Raw genomic sequence first — 28,000 nt, 5'->3', positions numbered from 1 at the left:
TACACGATACACAATTCTGCTCACCGTCTCTCACTTTCTTCTTCGTTTGTTCTTTTCTCTGTCGAACAGGCCACTCCATTGGAATGCTTGTCTGGGATAACAGTTTCAATTTTTCAATTGTTTCACTTTCTGAAGGTGTGCTGTCTCTTTTAGACTCCCTCCTATTGCCCTTCAACACATCTTGAAGAGTGCGATTAAAGACACGCATTGATGGATTAACTCTCATTGGCCGTTTCCCGAGAGACTGGCTGTTTTTGGACCCTATTGCTTGTTCTTTAGCAGTACTGTATTCAAATTGGTAAGATGACCTGTCGCGCTTGTCTTTTCGTTTCACCCCCTTCTTGGGTGTCAACAGTTCCTCCTCCCCTTCATGCTTTATTGGTGTTCCAGTGACTCCCATTGTATTGCGTCTCCCATCATGTGTTAACGCAGGGCTAGCATCAGTCACTCCAAAGGCTGGCTTTTCTTCGACAGTTACTTTTTTGTTTGCTGCAGAGTAATCTAGTGCGACAGCTAAACTTGGTTGAGAAAAGGTGAATGGGGCTGAAGTATTGCTGGGGGTCGACTGGACAAAACGGAAGCCTCCGGCAGAACTGTTCATAGCCGCCGGCTGGGAGAAATTAAAAACGTCCGGCAAACCAACTGTCGCCATTGGCCGAGGTAACCTGAAGGGGCCGGAGGAAGTCTTGCTACTTGTTGGTTGGGAGAAACTGAAGGATAGGCCACTCGTAGTGGCAGCCTTACTCTGTGAAGCAGTGAAAACGCCCGCTTCTCCTCCACTGCTCAAAGGCTGGGAGAAGTTAAATGAGGGCAGTTTATTTGGTTTGTTCGTGTCCAGACTGCCACTATACGATCTCTGCACGTCCTGATTCCCGAATGCTTTGAAGTTTGCCTCAGGGTGCCCAAAACCTGTGGCACCAAAGTTCACAGGACTTGAAAACGCCCCAAAAGGCTTAAAACTGAAGGGCTGATTCGGTGCAGGAGTAGGGCCAGAACCTTGGCCTGCTGAACCCACCTGGTGTCCAAATGCAACAAGAGACTTTCCGACTTCATCCGCTTGCCCGAAACCAGGATCATGTTGGGCCTGGAAGACTGGGAAGCTGTTGTCTCCTTTCTGAAAGAGCGCGGGGGGCAGTTTGCCTGGTGGATCCATGAGTCCACCCCAGGGCCGTGCGGCGCCCTCAGCCTCCGGTTGCTGCCGGAAAGCTCTCGGTAATCCTGGCACCAAAATCAATGAACAGCTCCGCTATCCGCGCCTGCTTTGTACTTCCAGCATTGCTTCACATTTACCAGATTTTTGTACCTAAACACAATATAATTTAACATTTAGATAGAATCCTGTCGTTTAACAGCCATTCCGTCAAATGCCGCCATTACAGCGGAACATAAACACCTCCCGGGTCCGACCATATTAATCTTCCGTTCCGGTCGGCCACCACGGAACAGAAAGAGCACTGCACCAGTTTCCGTTTCCAACCAGCCTGGCGGGATTGCCATTGACAACACGCACCTGGGCTGCAACTCTATGGCGCTGCTGATCAGGAACCTGCAGAGAGTGGTGCCGCTCCGCAGGGCTCGGCTGCGGCGGGACTGTCAGACTCTGCTTCAGATCCTGGGCCTCGCACACTTCGACCTGGGCCTGATCTGCGTGGACGACCAGCGAATACAGGCCCTGAACAGACTGTACAGGCGACAGGAGACGGCCACTGATGTGCTCTCTTTCCCTTTCCATCAGGTGAGGGGATTAGGAGAGCGGCTCCTCTCCCTCTAGGCGGGTTGCCAGCATTTGTTGCCAATCCTTATTTAGTGTCCCCATGTACCTGCTGCCCTTTTCCTTCGAGGTAGCAGGTGCTACTGAAAAAAGCTTTGACAAGTTACTGCAGTGCATTCTGGAAATAGTATATCCTGCAGTCACGGTATGCAGATGGTGAGGGGAGTGGATGTTTAAGCCAGTGAATAGAATGCCAGTCAAGTGGCTTGCTTTATCCTGCATGGCGTCAAGTTTTTTGAGTGCTGTTGGATTTTCACCCATCCAGGCAAGTGAAGAGTATTCCATAACACTCGTGACTTGTGCCTTCGAGGTGGTGAAAAGGCATTAGGGAGTCAAGAGATGAGTTGCTGCAGAATACCTGGCCTCTGCCTTGCCGTGAACCCGCGGTATTTATGAGCCTAGTCCAGTTAAGTTTCTGGTCAATGGTGACCCCCAGGATATTAATGATGGGGATTCAGTGTTGGTAATGCTGTTGAATGTCAAGGGGAGGTGGTCATTGCCTGATACTTGTGTGGCGTGAATGTTACTTGCCACTTATTTATCTTGGTCTTGCTGCACATGGGCAGGGACTGCTTCATTATCTGAGGAATTACGTGTAGAGTTGAACATACGAACAGCCCCACTTCTGACCTTATGGTGGAAGAAAGGTCATTGATGAAGCATCTGAGGGTAATTAATTATATAGAATGATGAATAAGCCATTCTGTCTTTCAGAATCTGAGTGCAGGGGATATTCCCAAACCCCTACACCAAGATGAGTATAATCTTGGAGACATCTTCCTAGGAGTGGAATATATCTACAGACAAAGCCAAGAACACCGGCAAGATTTCTACAGTGTACTTACAGTACGTATTAATCAAGTAGGCCAATTTTACTAAGCTGAGGAGTGATTTAGCGAAAGTGGACTGGAAACAGCTACTTTTAGGTAAATCAGTGTCAGAGCAGTGGAGGCATTTAAAGGGGAGATTCAAGGGGTACAGAGTAAACAGGTTCCCACAAAGAGAAAGGGTGGGACAGCCAAATCTAGAACCCCATGGATGTCAAGGAGCTTACAGGGAGGGGTAAGATAAGGCAGAAAAGGAAAGCTTATGTCTGACACTGAGAGCTCAATGCTACAGAAAGCCGAGAAGAGTATAGAAAGTGGGGGGTGAAATTAAAAAGGAAATTGGGAAAGCTAAGAGAGGGCATGAAAGAATATTGGCAAGTAAAATCAAGGTGAACCCAATGATGTTTCTCAACTCATTAAGAATAAGAGGATAACTAAGGAAAGAGTAGGACCCATAAAAGACCAAAAATGTAACTTGTGTGTAGGGGCGGAAGATATTGGTTTGGTTCTAAATTAATATTTTGCGTCTGTCTTCACAAAAGAGGGGGACGATGCAGATATTGTACTTGAGGAGGAGTGTGAAGTATTGGATGTGATAAAGATAGGGAGAGAGGAAGTATTAATGGGATTAGCATGCTAGAAAGTTGATAATTCACCAAGGCCAGATGAAATGTACCCTAGGCTGTTAAAAGAAGCAAGAGAGAAAATAGCTGAAGGTCTGGCCATCATTTTCCAGTCCTCACTGGATACATGTGTTGTGCCGGAGGATTGGAGAACTGCTAACGTTGTACCTCTGTTTAAAAAGAGAGCGAGAGATAGACTGGCCAGTCAGTCTAACCTCAGTAGTGAGCAAATTATTGGAATCAATTCTGAGAGTCAGGGTAAACTGTCACTTAGAAGGGTGCAGGTTAATCAAGGATAGTCAGCATGGATTTGTTAAGGGAAAATCTTGTCTGACCAACTTGATCAAATTTTCTGAAGAAGTAACAAGGAAGATAGATGAGGGTGGTGCAGTTGATGTGGTCTACGTGGATTTTAGCAAGGCTTTTGACAAGGTCCCAAATGGCAGACTGTTTAAAAAAAATAAAATCCCGTGGGATCCAGGAAAATGCAGCAAGGTGGATAAAATTGGCTCAGTGACAGGAAACAAAAGGTAATTGTTGACGGGTGTTTTTGCAACTGGAGGACTGTTTCCAGTGGCATTCCGCTGGGCTCAGTACTAGGTCCCCTGCTTTTTGTGGTATATATTAACAATTTGGACGTAAATGTAGGGGGCATGATCAAGAAGTTTGCAGACGACTCAAAGATTGGCCGTGTGGTAGATAGCGAGGAGGATAGCTGTAGACTGCAGGAAGAGAATCAGTGGACCGGTCAGGTGGGCAGAAAAGTGGCAAATGGAATTCAACCCAGAGAAGTGTGAGGTGATGCATTTGGGGAGGTCAAACAAGGCAAAGGAATACACGATTAATGGGAAAATACTGAGAGGTGCAGAGGAAGTGAGGGACCTTGGAGTGAATGTCCACAGATCCATGAAGGTAGCAGGACAGAGCGATAAGGTGGTTAAGAAGGCATATGGAATCCTTTCCTTTCTTAGCCGAGGTATAGAATATAAGAGCAGGGAGGTTATGCTGGAACTGTATAAATCATTGGTTAGGCCACAACTCGAGTACTGTGCATTTCTGGTCACCTCATTACAGAAAGAATGTAATTGCATGAGTGAGGGTACAGAGGAGATTTATGAGGATGTTGCCGGGAATGGAAAAATGCAGCTATGACGAAATATTGGATAGGCTGGGCTTGTTCTCCTTGGAACAGAGGAGGCTGAGGGGAGATCTGATTGAAATGTACAAAATTTTGAGGGGCTTGGATAGAGTGGATGTGAAGAGCCTATTTACCTTAGCAGAGAAGTCATTAATTAGGGGTCATAGATTTAAAGTGATTGGTAGAAAGATCAGAGGGGAGATGGGGAAATTTTTTTCACCCAGAGGGTGGTGGGGGTCTGGAACTCACTGCCTGAAAGAGTAGTAGAGGCATAAACCCTCAACTCATTTAAAAGGTGTCTCGATATGCACCTCAAGTGCTGTAACCTGCAGGGCTACGGACCAAATGCTGGAAGGTGGGATTAGACTGGGTGGCTCGTATTTTGGCTGGCACAGACAGGATAGGCCAAGTGGCCTCTTTCTGTGCCATAAACTTTACATAATTCAGTGATTCTAATGAGGGATTTCGAGCTGCCCTCAGCCTATAGGAATTCCACAGGGAAATTAACCTGTCGTCAGAAAGGGAAAATAAAATAATTACATGCAGTAGCTTATGGGAGAGAGAGACTGAGCTAATTTATAGTTTTTAGTGATCTTTAAACATTACTTGTTTTGTGAAATAAGACGGAAGTGAAGTTAGTCTTTGGCAAAAGCACAAAATGCACAATAATAAATTGGCAACCAGTTTTATACCAAGCCAAACGGGTATTTGATTTGCTATTGCCCGGTATGCACTCTCACTGAAGACTAATTTCACCCTCAGTGTGCTCATGCTCCATTGGAGTGTAACTGGACCTCAGCAAATCTGCAACTTGTAAGTGTGAAGCTGGTTGCAAAAGTACTTAACGAGGTGCACCACTGTTAGCAAGGCTTAACTGTTGTGTTTGACTGAGAATTTCATTTAATTTTATGTGTTGTTACGACCGCGTTGGGAGCAACGCACTGTTAATTCAGTCCTGTCGCTCCACAGGTTGCAGAATATTTCTTTAAGCTTTCCAAATCAGAAAAGCAGTCAAATTGAACACTCCAGTATTCCCCGAATGAAGCGGACCAAACCAACTATCTTTAGACAACTACAAATTAACTATTTATTTAAAAAAAATAATCTTAAACACTACTAAGATAAACAATGTCTAAAGACCTGATAACTTCTTATTTAAAAATCTAACTCCTGCATTCGCATACATCTACTCAAAATTAACAGTGGTTCAGTTTTAAATTAGCTGGCCGTTCAGAATAAAATAAAAATAAAGTCTTTGCGGGTTACATTTCTGATGAATGAGGTCTTCCATTGTAAAACAGTCAAAGGTAGCTTGAAGTCTTCACAGTGGTCTGATGGGGGGAAAAAGGTCCTTCAAAGATAGGAATTCAGCAGTTTGGCTGTTATAGCATTAAACTGTCCCTTCAGTGATGAATGCAGCAAATACCAAAATTTGTTGGGAAAGAAAAGCTTTTCTTATTTTTCTTAGGGAATTAATTCGGCTTTTTGCTTTATGAATTCTGTGACAGGAATAACACAGCTTCTTCAGTTCAAATCACCTCAGAACTCTCTCTGCTTAAAACCAGACTCTGCTAGTTTAAAAAGTCAAACTGCAACATTAAATCACGTGACCGCTCTCTCCTGTGGCTGTTGCTTAGCAACCAGAATGCAACAGGCAGACTGAGACTCCAGAACTTTCTATGCCTTAAAGGTGCATTGATCTTTTACAGTCTTAAAGGCACACACGATATTTCCGAGGAGAAAAAAAAAGACCGTGACAATGTGAATTTGAGGCTTTTCATTTCAGACACCAAGGCTGGAATTTAACTTGACCAGCCGGGTTGTGGGCCCAGAAACGGAAGCGAGTGGCAAAGGGCCTCCTGCTCCAACCTCCACTCTCACTGCGATTGCGCACCAGCCAGCAGAGTTGATGACAAATAGCCACGTGGATCGGGAGGGTTGGTGGTGGCTGGGATGGGCTGTGACCCGGAAGAAGCTGCTGGTGACATGTGTAAAGGGCCACCAATACTCAATATGGCTCTGAGATTTGGCATGTCATTACTATTTAGTTTTGTGCATAATTATTGTAGACCTTTGAGCTCCAGTCAGCACTGCAAACCACCCTCCAGCTTACTCAGACCACCCCTTCAGTGGAACACCAGCACCCCATCTTCAGCCTGGGACCACCCTCCAGTCTGCACGGACCATCTTCTCATCTGCCGGTGACCACATGGGCACCCCACCAGACGCACAGCATCCCACCGGAAGACCTTGAGACCTGTATAACCCATTTTTGACAATGGCAGAGGCAATAACCTGGGTGGCCCCACAATTCAGTGATGACTCCTTGCATGTCCTCCTCCAGGCTGCTGGGGCAAGACTGGAGGTCCTCTTCCCTCGAGACTGAAGGAGATGACCTCTCCATTGAACCAAGCAGGCTTGAATGAACCTAACGGAGGAGGTAAACAGCTGTGGGGTCATATGGAAAACCTGAGTCCAGTGCTGCAAGCGAGTCAACAACCTTCTCCGCTCTGCTAGGGTGAATGACACACCTCAGTCTGTCTTGGGTCAGAAGCAAATGGGTGGGTGTGCGGGTGCGGATGTTGGGACATGGGAGCCCGTCAGATGGAGGGAGCGGCTACGGCTCTGTCGGGACGTGTGCCTGGCATACACAAGGGTGCAGCTGAGTGCCAAACTAACAGAGACTGCAGCAAGTGTGCGGAGTGGGTGGTCTCTGTAGTCGGAGCATTGAAACGATTCTCATGTGCCGCCACAGGAGAAGAGGGCCCAGAATGGCAGAGAAAGGTCATGGACTGGTGGCGGCATCCCCCTGATGGCCATCTTGACACCACTGGAGGAAGAGGGGCTGCAGCTGGCTGGTGATCCAGGGAGGCTGATCCATCGCCGATGGTGAGGCTGGATCACCGATTGAGCAGGGCGAGCTCCTCAGCTAACGAGCATAATGGGGAGCAACAGGCGAGCACAAGGGATGGTTGTGCATTCCATGTTACTGACATGTGGCCAATCTGCAACCAGCTGTGTGCTTCCGTCTGGAGTGTCACACAGTGTCAGAATAACCTCCGAGCCTGTTTGTGACTAAGACACTGAGACTCTGATGCTTGGCTGGAGACTGTTTATTGTTTGCCACAGAGCTTACGACTCCACTCCTAACACACTCCAGCCATTGCTGGCTGATTCTTCTTCATATATACATCTGAGTACAGTTAACTAATCAACACCGAACACCTGTTCACCCTATTACCTTCAACTACTAGGTATTTAACATACATTAACAGAACGTATTAGACATTAACATGCGAGCCTGATCTTTCTGTTTTCTCTCGCAGATGAATCCCACCAACAGCCAGGCGACATCTCCAGGGGATATCTATCCACCTCTGAGGAGAAGGGGACCTCAGCGGGTGCAGTATCACATCCTTGCCCCATAATAAAGGCCCGATGACGTGTCAGGTTCGGGGCGGGTCGCTGTTCCGGGTCCATCTTTGGGGCTCGGATCTGGGACAGGCCGGGTCCGGGTCGGATACACACACTACTACCTTTTGCTCTGCTGGGATGAAAAGGGAAGTTGAGTAAGTAAGCGTCAAAATTTGAGAAGCCTGCCTGAGCTAGGTGTCCTGGATGTCAAGGAGGGAAACGTGCATCCGGACTGCACAGACTCAGTCTGCGCAGTGAGCGTGTGAGCGTCTCTATGACGTCATCGCGCTCGTGCTGCAGCTTTCTTCCATTCCATCCATCCAAAAGGGGCAAGTACAGTGAGTGCACTATGGTTGGGTCGGGCGCAGGAAACAATGGAAGGACTCTGGCCGGGTCAGGCTCGGGTCTGATGTGCTTCTGTCAGGTTCAGGTCGGGTATTTTTTTCCAGACCCGAGCAGGCTTTTACCCCATACCCTCCACCAGTTCAGATACTATCACCTCAGTGGGCCAATGTGCAGCTAGAGATTGTGTCACAACCTGGTACCAGCACAGCACAAGTGGCAGACCAGCTTCCAGAGGCTGTGACAGCCAAGGCCTCTGACACTCGGAGGACTGTGGGAAACCAGGCCCATGCTGAGCCCCAGGCTGATGACGAGCCTTTGGAGTCATCTGTAAGGCAGCAAATGCTGGAAATGCAGCGTGAGCTGCGTGAAGATCTGGAGGAGATTCCAGAGGGTATGCACACCCTGGTTCGGACAGTGGTGGAGTCCATCCAGACCATGAATGCTGTCTTTTCCCTCTCGTCTGCACACGTGGCCTCCTCTAGCGAGAGATTGGCAACTCTGCTGGAGAGCCACATCCAGCATGCCAGTCAGTGGATGCTGGAGATACATGCCTTCTCGATGACTGCAAGGGATCAGTGGCAAGGCGAGGGGTCAAGGGACCTGGAGTCTCCACCAGGTTCTCATCCTTCTCAGCAGGGAGGTATAAGTATGCCTTGCGATGACAGAGCAGCAACAGTAGTTTGCATTTTGGAGCTCCTCTCAGGGCGCTCCTGGTGCAGACAGCAGCTCCTCAGCCCTTCTGCCAGTGATAGCAGCGCCTCAAGTTGCCAGGTCGACAGAGGAGGCTCCTGCAACTGTTCAGGAGCCTCTCAGTGTGCCAAGGATTTCCAGGCCTTGGGCAGCCAGTGGACGGCCGCCAAGGTCGTCAGGCTATGGGGCATCTTGGTCGGCAGCCTGCCTCCACCACAGCTGGCACCACATAGAAACTCTCAAAAGATTTAAAGAATCACTTCAATTGCACTTGGGCTTCACCTATCTGAATTCAATTTTTGTGGCATGTTGAATGGTGTAATAGGCCTGTATTAAATGCCACTTTTTGCTTATGATTGAGTGCAGTGATGGTGGCACAGCGATATGCATGTGTGGGATGTGGCAACCCGGGGGGCTTATTGGTGTTTACCATGGTGTGTGCTGATGGGCAAGTGGCTCTGAGCTTCCAGAAGACGGGACTGGCTGCAGTGAGTCTGGAATATGGATTCTTGGTGGCTAGATGGCTGACGTGCTGCAGTTCAGGAAAAATGCCTTAGTGTAAGAGCTTCCTGAACCTCCCTGCCACGTAACTGTTGAGACTCTCCTATTGGTCCCACAGGCCGATCAGGATGCTGTTGCTCCTCATCAGCATCCTCTTCACCCTCCTCGTCTGAGGATGCCTTGTGCTCTACCATGTCTTCAGCAGCCAGGGCCTTCCCCTCCCACCCCACCCTTCGCAATGCCAGCTTGTGCAAGAGAAGCAGACAACCACAGTCTGGAAGACCCTTGCTGGTATGTAGTAGAGGGCCCCACCTGAGTGGTCCAGGCACCTAAATCTCATCTTCGCTTTGGTCGTTGTGGCTTGCGTTATAGCGTTCCTCTGCCTCAGGCCATGGGTTCTTCATCGGTGTCATCAACCATCTCTTCAGGTAACCCCTACCGCTGAGTATCTATCGTTGCAGATGCGCAGGGGAGGGGTGGTGGGAGTGAAAAACTGTGGCACCTGGGAGTGCCAGAGAATGTAAGCATCGTGAATGCTCCCAGGATAATGAGCACACACCTGCAATATCCGCAGGCAGTGATCACAGACGAGTTGGACATGGAGGGAATGAATTCCTTCCAGTTGAAGGCCCCTGACTGGTCTGCAGGAGCTCTGATGGCCAGGGGAATCCAGCCATGGTGCCAGAGCCTCTGGTGCTGTTGGCCTGACTGTCCATATCGATTGTAAACTTGATGTATTGGTGGGCCCTCCTGAGGAGGACATCGGTTGCGACCTTGATGCAGTGATGTGTGGTTGGCTGGGAGATGCAGCACACCTTCAGTGGCAGCCTGGAATGAGCCTGAGGTGTAGAAATTCAAGGCGACTGACATTGAGAGCCACCGGCATCGGATGGCCATCCACACAATTAGAGCTGACCTCCGCACAGAGCTGAAACAGTCTCTCAGGACAGGCACAGTCATAGAGAGATACAGCACCAAAATAGGCCCTTCGGCCCAACGAGTCCACGCAGACCATCAACCACCCATTTATACAATCCCATTTTCCCTCTCACCTTCCCTCAATTCTCCTACCACCTACCTACACTAGGGACAATTTTTTTTTTTACAATGGCCAATTTACCTATCAACCCGCAAAGCTTGGGCATGTGGGAGGAAACTGGAGCACCCGGAGGGGACCCACACGGTCACAGGGAGAACTTGCAAACTCCGCATAGGCAGTACCCAGAACCGAACCCGGGTCGCTGGAGCTGTGAGGTTGCGGTGCTAGCCACTGTGCCGCCCTAAGTCATCGAAGGTACTGACACTCTGACATCACGAGGAAGGACATCTGCTGCTGGTACACCCTGCCAACTGGGTAGCCTTATCTTCTCGCAGGTCTTTGCACTCTGTCCACTTTGTGGCCTTCTGCCCCTTCCACATCACAAAGCTGCACCTGCCGGTGGCCAGCAGGACGCCATTGTTCTTGGCCACCTCCTGCCTCTCCCTCCTTCTCCAGATCTCTTCTCTGGAAGAGCCTCCTCCAGAATGGACGATGCCCATGCCACCTGCCTGATGAATATATCATGTCAGTGATTGGTGAGAGGAGACGCAATCCCAACTCCCTCTTAGAAATCTCTTCCAAGATGGTCCTGCCTGGAGGAGCACTTGCTCAAGTGGGTCAAAGTGAGCCAATGATTTCTGCCCATCAGCTTCCACTGCAATTTAATTTGAAGCCTGAACTTCTGTAGCCCGAGTCCTTCCGGCCCCTTCCTCTGCTGCCCCATTGCCGCTCATTTAAAGCTGCCGAGGCTTTGGTGTTTCTGTATCATTGAATTGGTCTCACTGAAATAAAGTTTGGGGAGACTTGGGTATAAATGTTAACTTGAACTGTGGAAGTGAGCAGAAGGGCATGGCACTATGCTTAATGGGAAATATAGCCAAGTTAGGAATAGTAGCTTTGCTGAGCTTTGATTTTAAGTGGCAGAAACCACAATGAAATAGTTAAAAGTAAAGGCAGAGCGTGTGAGACTGTAAAGACTAGCCGACACTGGTAATTGCAAGGTCATCTGTTCTTTATGGCCTGATTGTGTGACTCCCTGTGGTTTGGAACAAATGGACTCCTGTGAATCAAATGATGTCCATCCCTGTGTGAGTGATAAGGAGTGCTAGGCCCCTCTTATCTTCGTGAGCTGCCACTACTTGTAGCTGCAGACTGCACGAAACACTCAGGAATGTAAACCTAATAGAGATAGCAGGATGCTCCGCAATTACTTGTCACAAGTTAGAGACAGAACTCATGATCCATGTAGGGAGTGTGACCAGAATGGTTATTGATGATTCCTATGCTCTTGCTAATTAGCTTGCTTGTCCGCTTTGTTTTATCTTGCTGGTACAAAACAATATTTTATTAGTAACAAGTATGTATTGAGAATGGAGTGTATTGTAACCTCAGTAACAGAGGTACTGCATGTCACCACGTGGGTGAAGTCGAATTGTACCGCACTGATTGGTTAAGCAAGGGGGTGTAGCATGAATCTTAATGTATAAACAGTAGTACCTGTATCAAAAACTTCACTTACTCTAGTGGACCAGACAGACTCTGGGTGGAGTCAGTGTCGATGTATTAGAGTAAGTCAGCCGGCTAAATGCGCAAATAAAGTAATTGATTTTACCTACACATCCAACTCGGTATATTTACTGAACCAGACTGAAGGCAAAAAGAACTCCGATTTACAGAACCAGCCTGACTAATTTCAGGGAACCCTTTGTTGGTTTGGATGTCCAAGTTATCCATTTCATGAAGGATTTGGAATTTCATTTGTGATTCTGGGCTTTACTTGTGCTTTTGCCAAATGCCTGAGACCAGGCTAAATTCTGCAGTAATGCCTACCCTGCAGCCATGTTGGAAAGTAGAATGAGAGGTATACATTATGGAGAGAATGTAAGTGTCCCCCTATAGAGACCACAATGTAATAAATTTGGTTCCTAATATGTGTTGTAGCTTAGCCCAGCTGAGCTCAGCTCGGGCAGCAGTTGGTCTCAGCACTTGGACTAGGAAGAGGAAAAATCTGCCAGAGTTCTTGTTCCATGTCACTATCCAGCAACCCAATCAGAAAGTAGTTATGTGGAGATTGGGTAATGGGAATCACCGTGATGCCCCTGCAGATTGAATAGCTTGCTGAAACATAGTGTGTAGATAGCTCATGCACATAAAGAATAGTCACCTTGGCTGAGTTACCAAAGGATTTCCAGTGGTAAATAAGGTTGATGAGCTGCAGATGCAGATAGGCACGTGGAAATACGATGTTGTGATAACGGAGACCTGGCTCAAAAAAGGGCAGGACTGGATACTAAATATTCCTGGATACAAGATGTTCAGGAAAGATTGGGAAGAAATGGAGGAGGGGCAACAGCATTGATTACGGAGAGCATTTACAGCTGGAGAGAGAGAGGATGTCCTAGAGGTGTCAAGGACAGAATCTATTTGGTTAGAGCTAAGAAACACTAGAGATACCACTACATTGCTGGGGGTATTGTATAGGCCACCAGCTAGTGGGAAAGATGTAGAAGAATTTTGCAAGGAAATTACAGAGACGTACAAGAATTATAGTTTAGTTATAATGGGGGACTTTAATTCTCCTAATATAGACTGGGATAGTAATAGTGTAAAAGGCAGAGGGGACAGAGTTGCTATAGTGTTCAGGAGAATTTTCTACATCAGTATTTTTCCAATCTAATGAGGAAGGAAGCATTGCTAGATCTGGTTCTGGGGAATTCAGTGGGTCAAATGAATCAAGTGACAGTAAGGGAACATTTAGGGGAAAGTGACCAAAGAATCATAATGTTTAGGTTAGCTCTGGAAAAAGACGAGGAGCAATCCAGAGTAAACTTCAATGGAGTAAGAAAAGATCTGGTCCAAGTAAATTGGAATCAAAGATTGGAAGGCAAAACTGTAACTGAACAATGGGCTGCTTTTGAAGAGGAGATAGCTCGGGTGCAGTCAAGGTACATTCCCACGAGGGAATTCCCTGGATGACGAAAGAGATAAGATGAAGCAGAAAAACTGTGCATGTGACAGATGAATAGGAAGGGTGCAGTCACGATGTTGGGGGTTTACTACAGGCCTCCCAACAGCCAGCGGGAGGTAGAGGAGCAGATATGTAGACAGATTTTGGAAAGATGTAAAGGTAACAGGGTTGTAGTGGTGGGTGATTTTAACTTCCCCAATATTGACTGGGACTCGCTTAGTGCAAGGGGCGTGGATGGGGCAGAATTTGTGAGGAGCATCCAGGAGGGCTTCTTGAAACAGTATGTAGATAGTCCAACTAGGGATGGGGCCATTCTGGACCTGCTATTGGGGAATGAGCCCGGCCAGGTGGTCGAAGCTTCAGTGGGGGAGCATTTCGGGAGCAGTGACCATAATTCCATAAGTTTTAAGGTACTTGTGGATAAGGATAAGAGTAGTCCTCAGGTGAAGGTGCTAAATTGGGGAAAGGCTAATTATAACAATATTAGGCAGGAACTGAAGAATTTAGATTGGGGGTGGCTGTTTGAGGGTAAATCAACATCTGACATGTGGGAGTCTTTCAAATGTCAGCTGATTAGAATCCAGGACCAGCATGTTCCTGTGAGGAAGAAAGACAAATTTGGCAAGTTTCGGGAAGCTTGGATAACACGGGATATTGTGAGCCTAGTCAAAAAGAAAAAGGCTGCATTTGTAAGGGCTGGAAGGCTAGGAACAGATGAAGCACTTGAGGAATATAAAGACAGTAGGAAGGAACTTAAGCAAGGAGTTAGGAGGGCTAAAAGGGGTCATGAAAAGTCATTGGCAAACAGGATTAAGGAAAGTCCCAAGGCTTTTTAGACACATATAAAGAGCAAGAGGGTAACCAGGGAAAGGGTTGGCCCACTCAAGGACAGAGATGGGAATCTATGCATGGAGCCAGAGGAAATGGGCGAGGTGCTAAATGAGTACTTTGCATCAGTATTCACCAAGGAGAAGGACTTGGTGGATGATGAGCCGAGGGAAGGGAGTGCAGATAGTCTCAGTCATCTCATTATCAAAAAGGAGGAGGTGTTGGATGTCTTGCAAAGCATTAAGGTAGATAAGTCCCCAGGGCCTGATGGGATCTACCCTAGAATACTGAGGGAGGCAAGGGAAGAAATTGCTGGGGCCTTGACAGAAATCTTTGCATCCTCATTGGCTACAGGTGAGGTCCCAGAGGACTGGAGAATAGCCAATGTTGTTCCTTTGTCCAGGAAATTATAGGCCAGTGAGCCTTACGTCAGTGGTAGGGAAACTATTAGAGAGGATTCTTCGGGACAGGATTTACTCCCATTTGGAAACAAACGAACTTATTAGCGAGAGACAGCATGGTTTTGTGAAGGGGAGGTCGTGTCTTACTAATTTGATTGAGTTTTTTGAGGAAGTGACGAAGATGATTGATGAAGGAAGGGCAGTGGATGTTGTCTATATGGACTTCAGTAAAGCCTTTGACAAGGTCCTTCATGGCAGACTGGTGCAAAAGGTGAAGTCACACGGGATCAGAGGTGAGCTGGCAAGATGGATACAGAACTGGCTCAGTCACAGAAGACAGAGGGTAACAGTGGATGGGTGTTTTTCTGAATGGAGGGATGTGACTAGTGGTGTTCCGCAGGGATCAGTGCTGGGACCTTTGCTGTTTGTAGTATATATAAATGATTTGGAGGAAAATGTAGCTGGTCTGATTAGTAAGTTTGCGGACAACACAAAGGTTGGTGGAGTTGCGGATAATGATGAGGATTGTCAGAGGATACAGCAGGATACATCAGTTGGAGACTTGGGTGGAGAAATGGCAGATGGAGTTTAATCCGGACAAATGTGAGGTAATGCATTTTGGAAGGTCTAATGCAGGTGGGAGGTATACAGTAAATGGCAGAACCCTTAGGAGTATTGACAGGCAGAGAGATCTGGGCGTACAGGTCCACAGGTCACTGAAAGTGGCAACGCAGGTGGATAAGGTAGTCAAGAAGGCATTCGGCATGCTTGCCTTCATCGGTCGGGACATAGAGTATAAAAATTGGCAAGTCATGTTGCAGCTGTACAGAACCTTAGTTAGGCCACACTTAGAATATTGCGTGCAATTCTGGTCGCCACACTACCAGAAGGACGTGGAGGCTTTGGAGAGGGCACAGAGGAGGTTTACCAGGATGTTGTCTGGTCTGGAGGGCATTAGCTATGAGGAGACGTTGGAAAAACTCTGATTGTTTTCACTGGAACGACGGAGGTGGAGGGGCGACATGATAGAGGTTTACAAAGTTATGAGTGGCATGGACAGAGTGGATAGTCAGAAGCTTTTTCCCAGGGTGGAAGAGTCAGTTACTAGGGGACATAGGTTTAAGGTGCGAGGGGCAAAGTTTAGAGGGGATGTGCGAGGCAAGTTTTTTTTACACAGAGGGTGGTGAGTGCCTGGAACTTGCTGCCAGGGGAGGTGGTGGAAGCAGATACGATAGCGACATTTAAGAGACATCTTGACAAATATATGAATAGGAAGGGAATAGAGGGATATGGGCCCCGGAAGTGCAGAAGGTCTTAGTTTCGCAGGCATCAAGATCGGCGCAGGCTTGGAGGGCCGAATGGCCTGTTCCTGTGCTGTACTGTTCTTTGTTCTTTGATGTCAAATGGGTAATACAATTGAGAACCAGGCTGAATATAGAAGGTTCAGAGGGGAAGTGAAAAAACAAATAAGAGAAGCAAAGAGCGAGGTGTGATGCCAGAGAATTGCGAATGTTACACCCTTGTTCAAAAAAGGATGTCAGGACAAGCCCAGCAACTACAGGTCAGTCAGTTTAACCTCGGTGGTGGGAAAGGTTTTAGAAATGATAATTCAGTATAAAATTAATACTCACTTGGAATATGGATTAATTAAGGAAAGCCCACAGATTTGTTAAGGGCAAATAATGTTCAGCTAACCTGCATGAGTTTATTGAGGTAACAGAGTTGATGAGGATAATGTGGTTGATGTAGTGTACATGGACTTCTATAACAGGCTTGTTAGCAAAGTTAGAGTCCATGGAATAAACGGTGCAGTAGCACCATGGATACAAAATTGGCTTAGTAACAGGAAACAGAGATTAGTTGTGAATGGTTGTTTTTTCGGACTGGAAGAAGGTATATAATGGGTTTCCCCAAGGTTCGGTGTTAGGATCCTGCTTTTCTTGATATATATTAATAACCTGGACTTGGGTGTACAGAGCACAATTGCAAAATTTGTGAAAGACACAAAACTTGGAAGTGTTGTGAACTGTGAGGAGGATAGTGATAAACTTCAAGAGGACATAGGCTGGTGGAATGAGAGACGTGAAATTTAATGCAGAAAAGTGTGAAGTGATTTATTTTCGTAGGAAGAATAAGGAGAGGCAATATAAATTAAAGGGTACAATTCTAAAGGGGGTGCAGGAGCAGAGGGATCTGGGGGTATATGTGCACAAATCGTAGAAGGTGGTAGGGCTGGTTGAGAAAGCAGTTAATAGAGCATACAGGATCCTGGGCTTTATAAATAGGGGCATAGAGTACAAAAACAAGGAAGTTCTGATAAACCTGTATAAAATACTGGTTCGGCCTCAACTGGAGAATTGTGCGGTACTGGGCACCATACTTTAGGAAGGATGTGTAACTTCACAAGAATAGTTCCCGGTCTGAGGAACTTCAGTTCCATGGATAGCTTGGAGAAGCTGGGCCTGTTCTCCTTGGAGAAGAGATTAAGAGGAGATTTGATAAAGGTGTTCAAAATCATGAGGGGTCTGGACAGTGTAGATAGGGAGAAACTGTTCCCATTGGTTGAAGGATCCAGAGGACATTGATTTAAGGTAATTGGCAAAAGAAGCAACAGCGACATGAGGAAAAACTTTTTTTAACCCAGCGAGTGGTTAGGATCTGGAATGCTCTGCCTGAGAGTGTGGTGGAGGCAGATTCAATCGAGGTCTTCAGTGGAGAACTGGATAATTAACTGAAGAGTAAAAATTTGCAGGGCTAAGGGCACGTGGTTGGGACTAGGTGAGTTGCTCCTGCAGAGAGCCGGTATGGACATGATGGGCTGAATGGCCTCCTTCTGTGCTTTAACTATTTTATGATTCTACACTAGAAACTCTACTGGAAGTGAGAGTTTGCACATAAAGGGGAAGAAAGAATTGGCAAAACTATTTCTGGAGTTGAAGGAATTGCCTAATTTTTTTCTTAGAAATACATATGTTCAAGCGCTGAAATCAACCATTCGGCCCAACTGGTTGATAGCGTTTACACTCCACACAAGTAAATAGTTCTAACCACATTACCTACCTTGTTCCCATATCCCTTTATCCATTTTCCTTCATCCACCTATCCAATCTAATCTTCTATGTTGGCACCGTTTCTGCATAACAATTAACCTTGGAAGCGAATTCCACAGCCTCACAGCTCCATGTGAAGAAATTTTTCCTGCCCTCTATTTTAAATCGGTCTACCCTCTTGCATCCTTTCAAATTTTAAACACTTCTATTTTATTGCCCCATAATCTGCATTGTTCAAATGAAAAAAGATCCAATCTTTCAAGTCTTCGTGCTGGTGGCAGATTCAATCATGGCTTTCAAAAGGGAATTGAATAATTATCTGAAGAGAAAATATTTGCAAGTCTATGGGGAAAGGGCAGGGGAGTGGGACTAGGTGAGTTGCTGTTGCAGTGAGCCTGTATGGACACGACAGACTGTATGATCTCTTTCTGTGCTGTAACCTTTCTATGATTCTATGTATGTCTATTTCCCCATACCAGGCAGCCTAGCGAATCTGTGTTGTACCCTATCAATATATTTAGTTTAGTTTAGTTTAGTTTAGAGATACAGCACTGAAACAGGCCCTTCGGCCCACCGAGTCTGTGCCGACCATCAACCACCCATTTATACTAATCCTACACTAATTCCATATTCCTACCACATCCCCACCTGTCACTATATTTCCCTACCACCTACCTATACTAGGGGCAATTGCTAATGGCCAATTTACTTATCAACCTGCAAGTCTTTGGCATGTGGGAGGAAATCGGAGCACCCGGAGGAAACCCACGCAGACACAGGGAGAACTTGCAAACTCCACACAGGCAGTACCCAGAATTGAACCCGGGTCGCTGGAGCCGTGAGGCTGCGTTGCTAGCCACTGTGCCGCCCTGTGGTGTAGATCTGTCCTGTGGTATAGATACCAATATTACAGCAGTACTGTAACAAGTGTTATTAAGGTTTTATATAGGCCCATCATTACCTCTTGGCTTTTTTATTCTTCATGTCTTGTGATAAAGCCTAGAATTCTATCTTTTTTTTTACAGCCCTATTGACCTGGGGTGATGCTTTTAACGTTCTGATATGTAAACTGCCAAAATGCCTCTTTAGCAACTGAGCCTGGGCGGGTAGGGAAACTTTTTCAACATTTTCACAGTATTGAAATTTTAGGAAGAAAATATCTGGTTATAGATTTGAATCCAGCTGTTTGACCGATGTCCTCTGACAGAGAGATTCAAAGGAGTAACTACCCTGCTTTGATTGTCACTTTTATGCAGGTGACCACATTACATGGAATCTGCCATCTGCTGGGCTATAGACACAACACAGAAACTGAGTGGAAACAGGTACGATCACACTCTCCTTTATGTAGTGAAATCTCAGTTAATTTAATCATGGCTTTCAAAAGGGAATTAGATAAGCGCCTAAAGGTAAAAGACTTGCAGGGCAACAGAGAAAGGTTGGGGGAGTGGGACCAGCTGAATTGCTCTCGCAGAAAGCTGGCATGGACATAACAGGCCGAATAACCTCCTCCTGTGCTGTAACTGTTCTATTATTCTAATTATCTATACTCTAATTCAGCCCCATTCTGATCATCATCTAGAATTTACATGGAACAAAAGCTTTTGGTAAGACATTACCTCACTATACAAACAGCTAACATCAATCTGCTACCATCTAGCGCAGGGTTGTCCAACATAGGGCCCGCGGACTACAACCCGGCCTGCCAATCTGCCAGTGGCTCTACTCTGATTGTACAGGCTCCCCTGTACATCAGGCAGATGAGGTAGGCGGGACCTGAATTTGACCTACGGGGGACCCCTGTCTGTGATTGGTCACTCTCTGACTGACCGGGGATGCCTGATTGGTGGAATGCGGCACAGACGCCCTGGGATTGGCTGCCCCTGCTGTTTTCGCGCGGTTTAGTGAATGTCATGTATCCTGCGCACTGGGCGGGTTCCCATTTCCACTTGCCCCAACTAAAATCAAACTGCTATGGTAAGTATCCGGTTGTGGGAATGGCTGCTGCGGGGAGCACGGAACGAGGGAGACAGAGAGAGTGTGGAGAGACAGGGGTGGGGGAGAGAGAGGAGCAGGGGTGGGGGAGAGAGAGGAGCAGGGGTGGCGGAGAGAGAGAGAGACAGACAGACTGGTGGGGGAGAGAGAGTGAGAAACTGGAGGGAGGTGTGGTGGAGAGAGACCGGGAGAGGGGGATAGAGAGAAATGAGAGAGGGGGTAGAGAATGAAGGCATTACGGAGAGAGTTGGGGGGGGCAGGGAGAGGAGAGTCAGAGAGAGGGGGAGAGCGAGCGACTGGGAGGGAGAGAAAGAGACACAGAGAAGGGGGATGAGAGAGACAGGGAGACAGAGACACAGAGAGGGGGGAGAGAGACAGGGAGTGGGGGGGTGGGGAAGAGAGACAGACAGGGTTTGGGGGGGCAAGAGAGAGAGAGACAGGGCGGGGGGAGAGAGAGAGAGACAGGGCGGAGGGAGGGAGAGAGAGCGGGCGGGGGAGGCAGAGTGTGGAGAGGCAGGGGGAGGGAGGGGAAGGGAGAGAGACAGACAGAGAGAGAGAGTGCAAGGAGAGATATACAGAGGGGGGAGAGAGATCACGATCACTTCTGAATACTCCGCATCGCTACAGTTGAGCGGACAGAGATTAACTACTTATGCAAGCAAAAACAACGCCAGGTATCTCACTAATTCAATGTTCAGTATAGTGACAAGAAAGTAAGTCAATAAATTAGTCTTCTCATTTAAGGCATCTTCTCAAACATGCACCTTTGTTGTTGTTTTGTAGTGAGATAATTTTTTAATGCCTTTATCTTTTGGAAATTTGCTCACCTATGTAGGACAAAAATTGTAATGTGCCCCCCGCCGCCATGTGAAAAGGTTAGATACCCCTCATCTAGCCTAAATCAACTTCACAGCTGAAAAAGGTTAAATTGAATGGTTATTGTATTCTTTAGTCCTGTCCTTCGGGTAATACTGTGAAATACATGTAGGAATAATCCTTTGTTAATTTCCATTAACTACTGGATGGGGGGACACATTGAATCCATTATGGCAGATAATGTATCTATTACAGTGAATCCTTTGCTGTGGGTCTGAGCAACATTCAACACTGATATCAGGTGGTTTGTTTTAAACTGGCAAACCAAATCTCAACATTTCTGCTTTTGTTGGAAATTCAGAACAAGGGGGCACAATCTTAAAATTTAGAGCTAAACCATTTAGGAGTGAAATCAGGAGGTGGTTTTTCACAAAGGTTAGTTGAAGTCTGGAGCTCTGCCTGAAAAGGCTGTGGACGCTGGGTCAATTGAAATATGCAAGACAAAGATTGATAAAGGTATTGGGGAATATGGAGCAAAGGTGAGTAAATGGATTTGAGGTGAAGATCACTCATGATCTAACTGAAAGGTGGAACAGGCTCGAAAAGCTGAATGGCCTAGTCTGTTCCTATGCCCTTCAGTAAGGAGAACTTAGAAGAGTTCTTTTTGTGTGCTTCTTTCTATGTTAATCACACCTTGAAAGTCAGAAGCTGTGATGCTGTTGATGCCTCCCTAAGCCTGGCAATGTCCCTCAACGCTGATCAGAATGGAAGTGCTGTGGGATGAGTGGCTAGAGTAAGGCAATTGAACACTGACAAATTGGATCTGATCTAGTTCATCTTTTTTCACTATTCAACCGAACAAATCTGTGTTATAAACTGGATCAACTTTGCTCACAGATGGTTTTTAATTGAGACCGGAGATCGTAAGATCATAAGAAATAGAAGCAGGAGTAGGCCATTCGGCCCCTTGAGCCTGCTGTGCCATTCAAAAATGACATGGCTGATCTTAACTCCACTTTCCTGCCTGACTCCCCATAACCCTGGACTCCCTTGTAAATCCAAAATCTGTCTAATGCATCCTTGAATCAATTCAATGACCCAGCCTCCACTGCTCTCTGGGAAAGAGAATGCCAAAGATTGATGATCCCCTGAGAGAAGAAATTCCTCCTCATCCCTGTCTTAAAAGGGAGACCCCATATTTTGTTCTAGATTTCCCCACAAGGGGGAACATCCTGTCAGCATCTAACCTTTTAAGCCCCCTGAGAATCTTAAATCTTTCAATAAGATCACCTCATTCTTCTAAACTCCATTGATTATAGACTCAACCTTTCCTCATAAGACAGTCTCTTCATCGCAGAAATCAACCTAGTGAACCTTCTCTGAACTTCCAATGCAAGTATATCCCTCCTTAAGTAAGGAGACCAAAACTATACACAGAACTCTATGTATGGTCTCACCAATGCCCTGTACAGTTGTAGCAAGACTTCCCCACTTGTATACACTATCCCCCTTGCAATAAATGCCAACATTCCATTTTCCTTCCGAATTACTTGCTGTACCTGCATGCTAACTTTTTGTCATTCATGTACACCCAGATGCCTCTGTACCGCAGCATTCTGCAGTCTCCATGTAAATAATATTCTGCTTTTCTATTCTCCCTTCCAAAGTGACAACCTCACATTTCCCTACATTATACTGCACCTGCCAAATTTTTGCCCATTCAGTTAACCAAAAGATTACTGTATTTTCATATCCATTGTTATGAAAGTGCTTCCAATTCTTAATATTATTTGAGGACTTGTGTTAGAACCAAAAAGATTCCATGGATGTGTTTTGTTTTACGAGAGTCACTGGCAGGTCTTGTTTGACAACCTTTCCTGGAAGTCACATATCTTAACCTCAATAAACAAGAGAAACCTTGGTGACTTGGGGGAGATGTTAATCAGAGAAGTGACATGTCAAGATTTATGATGGTCAGGAAGTCGCTTTTGGGGTATTGTTTTGACTTTCTGGTTGGGTTGTGACTGTTTTGAATTAGTTGGAGGTCAGCTGCCAAGAGAGAAACACCCAGCTCATCTCTTTCTCTACCTCTTTGAAGAAACCCTGCGAATCCAAAGTGTGATAGCTGAAACCCCTGATGCAACATTTCTCCTGGAAAGCCTACCAGACTAATTCTCAACATTTCCAGAACAGTCTGCTTCTGAAAAGATCCTAGTGACTTGTCTCCGTGTACCGGGACGCCAGACCAAAAGGGACAACTGACATCATTACATATCTTCTCTTTTTTTTCTTCAAGAATTAGCAAGTATTTGGCCAAAATATTCTTTTTTATTTGCCTTTTTTTTATAAACGGCCTCCTCAGAGAGAATCTGTTTTTTTCAGTTTGTGTGTGGGGTATTTAAAAAGGGAACTTCCATATTTCAGTCTGTTTGTTAATGCTTTGCTTCGTTACTGAATGAGTCTTGTTCTATAATAAACTGATAATTTTGTTGCTTATTAAACAAACTTGGTTGGTATATTTTATTCTGGCGTATATGATTACCCACTTACCGATATGGTCAAACATTTAAATACATGTTGTGACCTGTGGAGAAGTGGGACTAGAAAAAACAGTGCACTCCTTCTACCTCCGTCATTACACCATGTACCAGAATTCGAAAGAAAACAACTTGAATACTTTGTGCAGTTCTGGTCACCTCATTACAGAAAGGATGTAATTGCACGAGAGAGGGTATAGAGGAGATTTACCAGGATGTTGCCAGGACTGGAAAAATGCAGCTATGAGGAAAGATTGGATAGGTTGGGGTTGTTTTCCTTGGAACAAAGAAGGCTGAGGGGAGATCTGATTGAGGGGCCTGGATAGAATGGAGGTGAAGGGCCTATTCATCTTAGCAAAGAGGTCAGTGACGAGGGAGCATAGATTTAAAGTGATTGGTAGAAATATTAGAGGGGAGATGAGGAAAAGCTTTTTCACCCAGAGGGTGGTGGGGGTCTGGAACTCACTGCTTGAAAGGGTAGTTGAGGCAGAGACCCTCAACTCATTCAAAAGGAGTCTGGATATGCACCTCAAGTGGCATAATCTGCAGGGCTACAGACCAAATGCTGGAAGCTGGGATTAGAATAGGTGGATCGTTTCTCGGCCAGCACAGATACGATGGGCCAATTGGCCTCCTTCTGTGCCTTAAACTTTCTATGATTCTATAAACATACTTGTTGCACCTGTGGAACAGGTCTGCTCCACAATAGCCAGCCATGTTGGTCTCTGAATAAAATGCCAGTTTCGATCTGTGGGCTTGTGCTCTGAGCTGGTTCAGACTAGCCAAACTCATTTCATGTAGGATATATACATCCAACAGAGAAAGAAGAAATTGTACTTGAGCCATCATCTGTTTAATGAAAAGGAAAAAGATCTTGCATTTACATAGTATCTTTGATGTCCTCGGGAGGTACCAAAGTACTTCACAACCTAAGACTTAGTTTTGAAGTGTATTCGCTTTTTTTGTGTGTGTCAAATGTAGCAGCAAGGCCCCAAAACGGCAATGAGATGAATCACCCGTTTATCTGTTTTGGTTGGGGAATCAATGTTGACTGTTTTCGAATAGTGCCTTGGGGTCTTTTACATCTACGGTTTATTGTCTCACCTGAAAGAAGACTTCCCAATAATGCAGCACTCATTCCATGCTACACTGAAGTTGCAGCCTCGGTTTCTGCATTCAGGACCTTCTGACTCAGAGGAGAGAGCTGCTATCTGAACCAAACTGACAGAGAAGTAAACTCTGAAATTTCTTCTAATGTCACCCATTTCATGTCGAGAGCATGAATGTGAATCTAGAGAGTGTACTATGTTCTGATTCTTTACAACTTTCTCTCTTCCTCAGATGTTCCAGAGAGAGTCCAAAACCCTCCAGTTGTTTAATAGACTCACTGGAGCTAGCCTGCAGCCACTAACACAGAACAATTTCTGAATGCAGATGTGGCTGACAGCCACCGGGAATCATTTCTTTGACTTTTACTTTCACAAATTATGGAACTCTAACACGGATTCTATCAGCAGAAAAAAGGCAATAGCTCTTTTGGCAATAAGGACCATTTAATTGTACAGTATCAATAAAGTCGGAAACATTTTCAGAATCTTTTTGCATGAGCCTCATATTCAAGGTAAGGAAAATGAGCCACTTTCTACTCCAGGCACCTAGTGTCAAGGTATTACATGGATTAAATGAGTGTAAAATTCCTCTGCTCTGCCCCAACTCAGAAAAATGGCTTTTATTGCTGTACTGTTACATATTTCCATTCCCCACACCAGCCATCCTCTCCTTGGTATGTGACATTACCCATTTAGCATCTGTGCCCTATAGTGCTTTCCTAACATTATTTGTTTTATTATGCCCTAGTTTAAATGAACAGCACATCATAATTGCTGTCGAGGTAATTTCAAACAAGCACTATCAGAATCTTTAAAAATACTTAATTTTAATTTCAAACACTGTTATTCAGTATAACTGGTTTGCATGCAAGTAGGCTAACCAAACGGAGGCTAGGTGATCCCTCAGCAATGCAACCTAACCCCTTTATCCCAGAGAAGTGCATCATTTTTATTACTTGTTCTTGGAATGTGGGTGTTTCTGGCAAGGCTGCATTTATCGCCTGAACCTAATTGTCCATTGATGCTCGTGGTGAGCTCTCTTGAATCACTGCATTGTAGTGGTTTGATACTACTGAGTGGCTAGCTGGGCCCCTTCAGAGGGCAACTATGTTGGTGTGGGACTAGTGTCAAATATCAGCCAGACCAGGTAAAGTTACAGGTTTTCTTCCCTAAAGGACATCAGTGAAGCAGTTGGGTTTTCACAACAATCTGACATCTTTGTGGTCACTTTTTACTGATACCATCTTTTTATTTCCAGATTTTTAAAAACTGAATTCAAATTCTCAAACTGCTATAGTGGCATTTGAACTCAAATTTTCCAGATTATTTGTCTAGGCATAGATGCATAAGGCCAATTTCTGAAACTGTCATTTTAGCTGCTCTGAAGGGAAGCAGCTGGGTCAAGATACCCTAAAGATACCATCATAGAAATAGATCAAAACTCTGCAGCACCTTTCAAAGGTGGAGATTTTATTCTCAGTTTGTTTGGCTCCTTTAAAGGGCTATAAAATAATTCTAATTTGAAAAAAATACTATTATACAACTTTAAGATTGCTATACCTATTCACATAATTAAACACGTGAATAAACATATATTGTGTTCAGCAATGATCTCTTCCTCGTATACTTTGCTCTGTAAGTGGTTTCAATAAATTCTGAATACTGTTAAGTGTTTCCATAATAAATGCAGACTTTGAAATCAGTGTGGTTTCAAAGGCTTGTTCATTCTAATCCATACAAATCACAACATCACATGGAATCATAGAAACAATTAGCACAGAAGGAAGCAATTTGACCCATCATGCCTATCCTGGTTCTTTGAAAGAGCAGTCGTGCTTTATTCCACATCCTTACTTTTTGGCTGTAACTGTTTAAGTTCCTCATCCATACGAACCTGTCCAACTCCCTTTTATCTATGAAATCAGCTTCCTCCACCTTTTCAGGTAGAGCATTCCCAGATCCCAACAATTCTCTAAGTGAAAATAAATTCTCCCAATCCCCTCTAGATCTTTTTCCAATGATTTTGAATCTCTGACCTCTGGTTATTGACCCACTTACCAGTGGGAATAGTTTTTCTCTATCTACTCTATTAAAATCTCTCATTATCTTGAAAACCTCTATTAGATCACCTCTTAACCTTGTCTGTTCCAAGGAGAACAGTTCTAACTTTTCCAACCTCTCCTCAAAACTGAAGTCCCTCACCAATGTATCATCCTGGTAAACCTTCTCTGTACTCTTTCTAAAGCCTTTCATCTTTCTTGAATTGTGGTGCCCAGAGTTATCCAAAATACTCCAGCTGAGGCCTAACCAGTGACATAAAGTTCTCATGTGATTTCTTTGCTTTTATATTCCATTCCTCAATTTATAAACCCAAGTAACTCATAACTCATACGTTTTTTAACTACCTTACCAACTTGCCCATCTACTTTTAAGGATTTCTATATTTAGACACCAAGGGCTGTCTGCTCATCTACACTTTTCAAAATTGTGCCAGTTTTGGTATACTTTTGTTCCATATTAATTCTCCCAAAATGCATCATTTCACACTTGTTTAAGCTCCATCTGCCATGCTTTTGCCCATTTCGCCATCCTGTCTATAACAACCTGAAGCCTGCAAAGTACTCATTTAATACTTTTGCAATTCCTTTGCCTCTACATGAAGATTTCACTTTGGGTCCTTAATAAGTATTCACTGGCTTAGTCACAGTACTCTAAATAATCTCCTGTGTTGTTCAGTTAATCTTGAAACGCATGTGTTGTTGTTGTATAGAGGGACTTCTCCAATCAGTTGAAACCATTAATCAAAGTTGGACAGAGTCACTTGGACATCACTGCAGGGTGACTGAATGGATGGATAGTTTAGATGAGTAAGCAGGTGGTTAGATAGTATGACAGACTGGCGAGGGTGTCACTTGTTTATTTAACAGGATAAAAAATTATGCATGGTGTAATGAGTTGCTGTTTATTCAGCAGGGTAAGATTACTCGCTGTGTATCTAATGAGTTGCTGTTTATTCAGCAGAGTAAAGGTTACTCACTGTTTAATTGTATAGAGTTTCTGTGAGTACGGATTGCTCACAGTAGCTGTTTGGAGTTGATGTTTATACAGCAGCGTATGGGTAAGTACAGCCCATAATATATCCTCAATGTCGCACAATTTGTGAAATTTTGCTTTTTCAGTTTATTTTCGTAGGATTGCATTGTTTTTCAATGGATTATCAACAATGTAAATTTCCATTAAAATAGTTCAGAAGGTCCACACACAATCTGTCAAATGGGTGGTCTGAACCCATTCATCCAAGATACAAGTTGCCCTTCATCCACCGTGCTCTCAAGCTGAAAACAGAAACTGATATGTTTGGTTCATATATAGCTGTTTTCAGAGAAACATATTAAAAAGAACAATAGATTATATAAATTGTAACATGGTGGTTAACCAGAGGATTCCTCAGTGACCAGAAGACAAGTTAAAACTATGCCTTAGTAAAGAAAGAACTTACACTTATATAGCCCATTCAACCCGACATTGAAAAGTATTTCACAGCCAATGAAATATTTTGACGTGTGGTCACTATTGTAGGAAACCACAGCAGCAAATTTGCACACAGCTCCAACCTGAATGTTCTGAGAAATGACAAATAATCTGTTTCTAGTGATGGTTGAGGATAAAAGTTAGCCATAATAGCCATAACATTGGCAGGAGATCATCGGAACCCCGAGAGAAATTGCCTGAAATATCCATTAAAATACTGCGGATACTCGAAATCCGAAATAAAAACAGTGCTGGAAGTACTCAGCAGGTCCGGCAGCATCTGTGGAGAGAGGAACAGAGTTACTATGTTTCAGGTCTGTGACCTTGGTGCGAGTTAGGATGCAGCAGAGTTTTTTGTGTTTAATTTTATGGAGGGTGGAAGATGGGAGGTTGGTCAGGAATGCATTGGAATAGTCA

At 45.0% G+C, this 28,000-nt stretch overlaps 3 protein-coding genes across 7 annotated transcripts in view; 1 reads left to right on the top strand and 2 right to left on the bottom strand.

Annotated features, from left to right (window-relative positions):
- Positions 1–1,424, bottom strand: part of mcm3ap (minichromosome maintenance complex component 3 associated protein) — a 104,125-nt gene extending 102,701 nt beyond the window's left edge. Inside the window, exon 1 of the mRNA XM_068036198.1 lies at positions 25–1,424. Within this exon, the coding sequence (XP_067892299.1) occupies positions 25–1,153 (1,129 nt within the window). The 5' untranslated portion in view covers positions 1,154–1,424. The remainder of the gene's footprint in view (positions 1–24) is intronic.
- Positions 424–25,754, top strand: LOC137372338 (endoribonuclease YbeY-like). 4 transcript variants are annotated; one of them, XR_010975419.1, is made up of 4 exons: positions 424–1,735; positions 2,486–2,617; positions 7,686–7,928; positions 18,852–18,920. XR_010975419.1 is itself a non-coding variant. In XM_068036203.1 (4 exons), exons 1-4 carry the CDS (start codon positions 1,526–1,528, stop codon positions 22,526–22,528), a joined length of 435 nt encoding a protein of 144 aa, XP_067892304.1. In that variant the 5' UTR covers positions 425–1,525; the 3' UTR covers positions 22,529–22,855. The 4 variants fall into 4 exon arrangements, 3 of the variants coding, with proteins under 3 accessions (XP_067892304.1, XP_067892305.1, XP_067892302.1); XM_068036203.1 differs by lacking the exon at positions 7,686–7,928 and adding an exon at positions 22,505–22,855 and having other exon boundaries at positions 425–1,735; XM_068036201.1 differs by lacking the exon at positions 7,686–7,928 and adding an exon at positions 24,285–25,754 and having other exon boundaries at positions 427–1,735.
- The window catches only part of zgc:112416 (uncharacterized protein LOC550509 homolog), a 108,357-nt gene continuing 104,908 nt past the window's right edge, over positions 24,552–28,000 (bottom strand). The window contains exon 9 of one of the 2 annotated variants that reach the window (XM_068036200.1): positions 24,552–27,863. The gene's annotated coding sequence lies outside the window, so the exon portion shown is untranslated. The remainder of the gene's footprint in view (positions 27,864–28,000) is intronic. The other variant, XM_068036199.1, reaches the window with a different exon arrangement.

Source organism: Heterodontus francisci, chromosome 7, assembly GCF_036365525.1.
Source record: "Heterodontus francisci isolate sHetFra1 chromosome 7, sHetFra1.hap1, whole genome shotgun sequence".
Taxonomy (NCBI): Eukaryota; Metazoa; Chordata; class Chondrichthyes; order Heterodontiformes; family Heterodontidae; genus Heterodontus; species Heterodontus francisci.
This window is presented reverse-complemented; position numbering and strand designations above follow the sequence as displayed.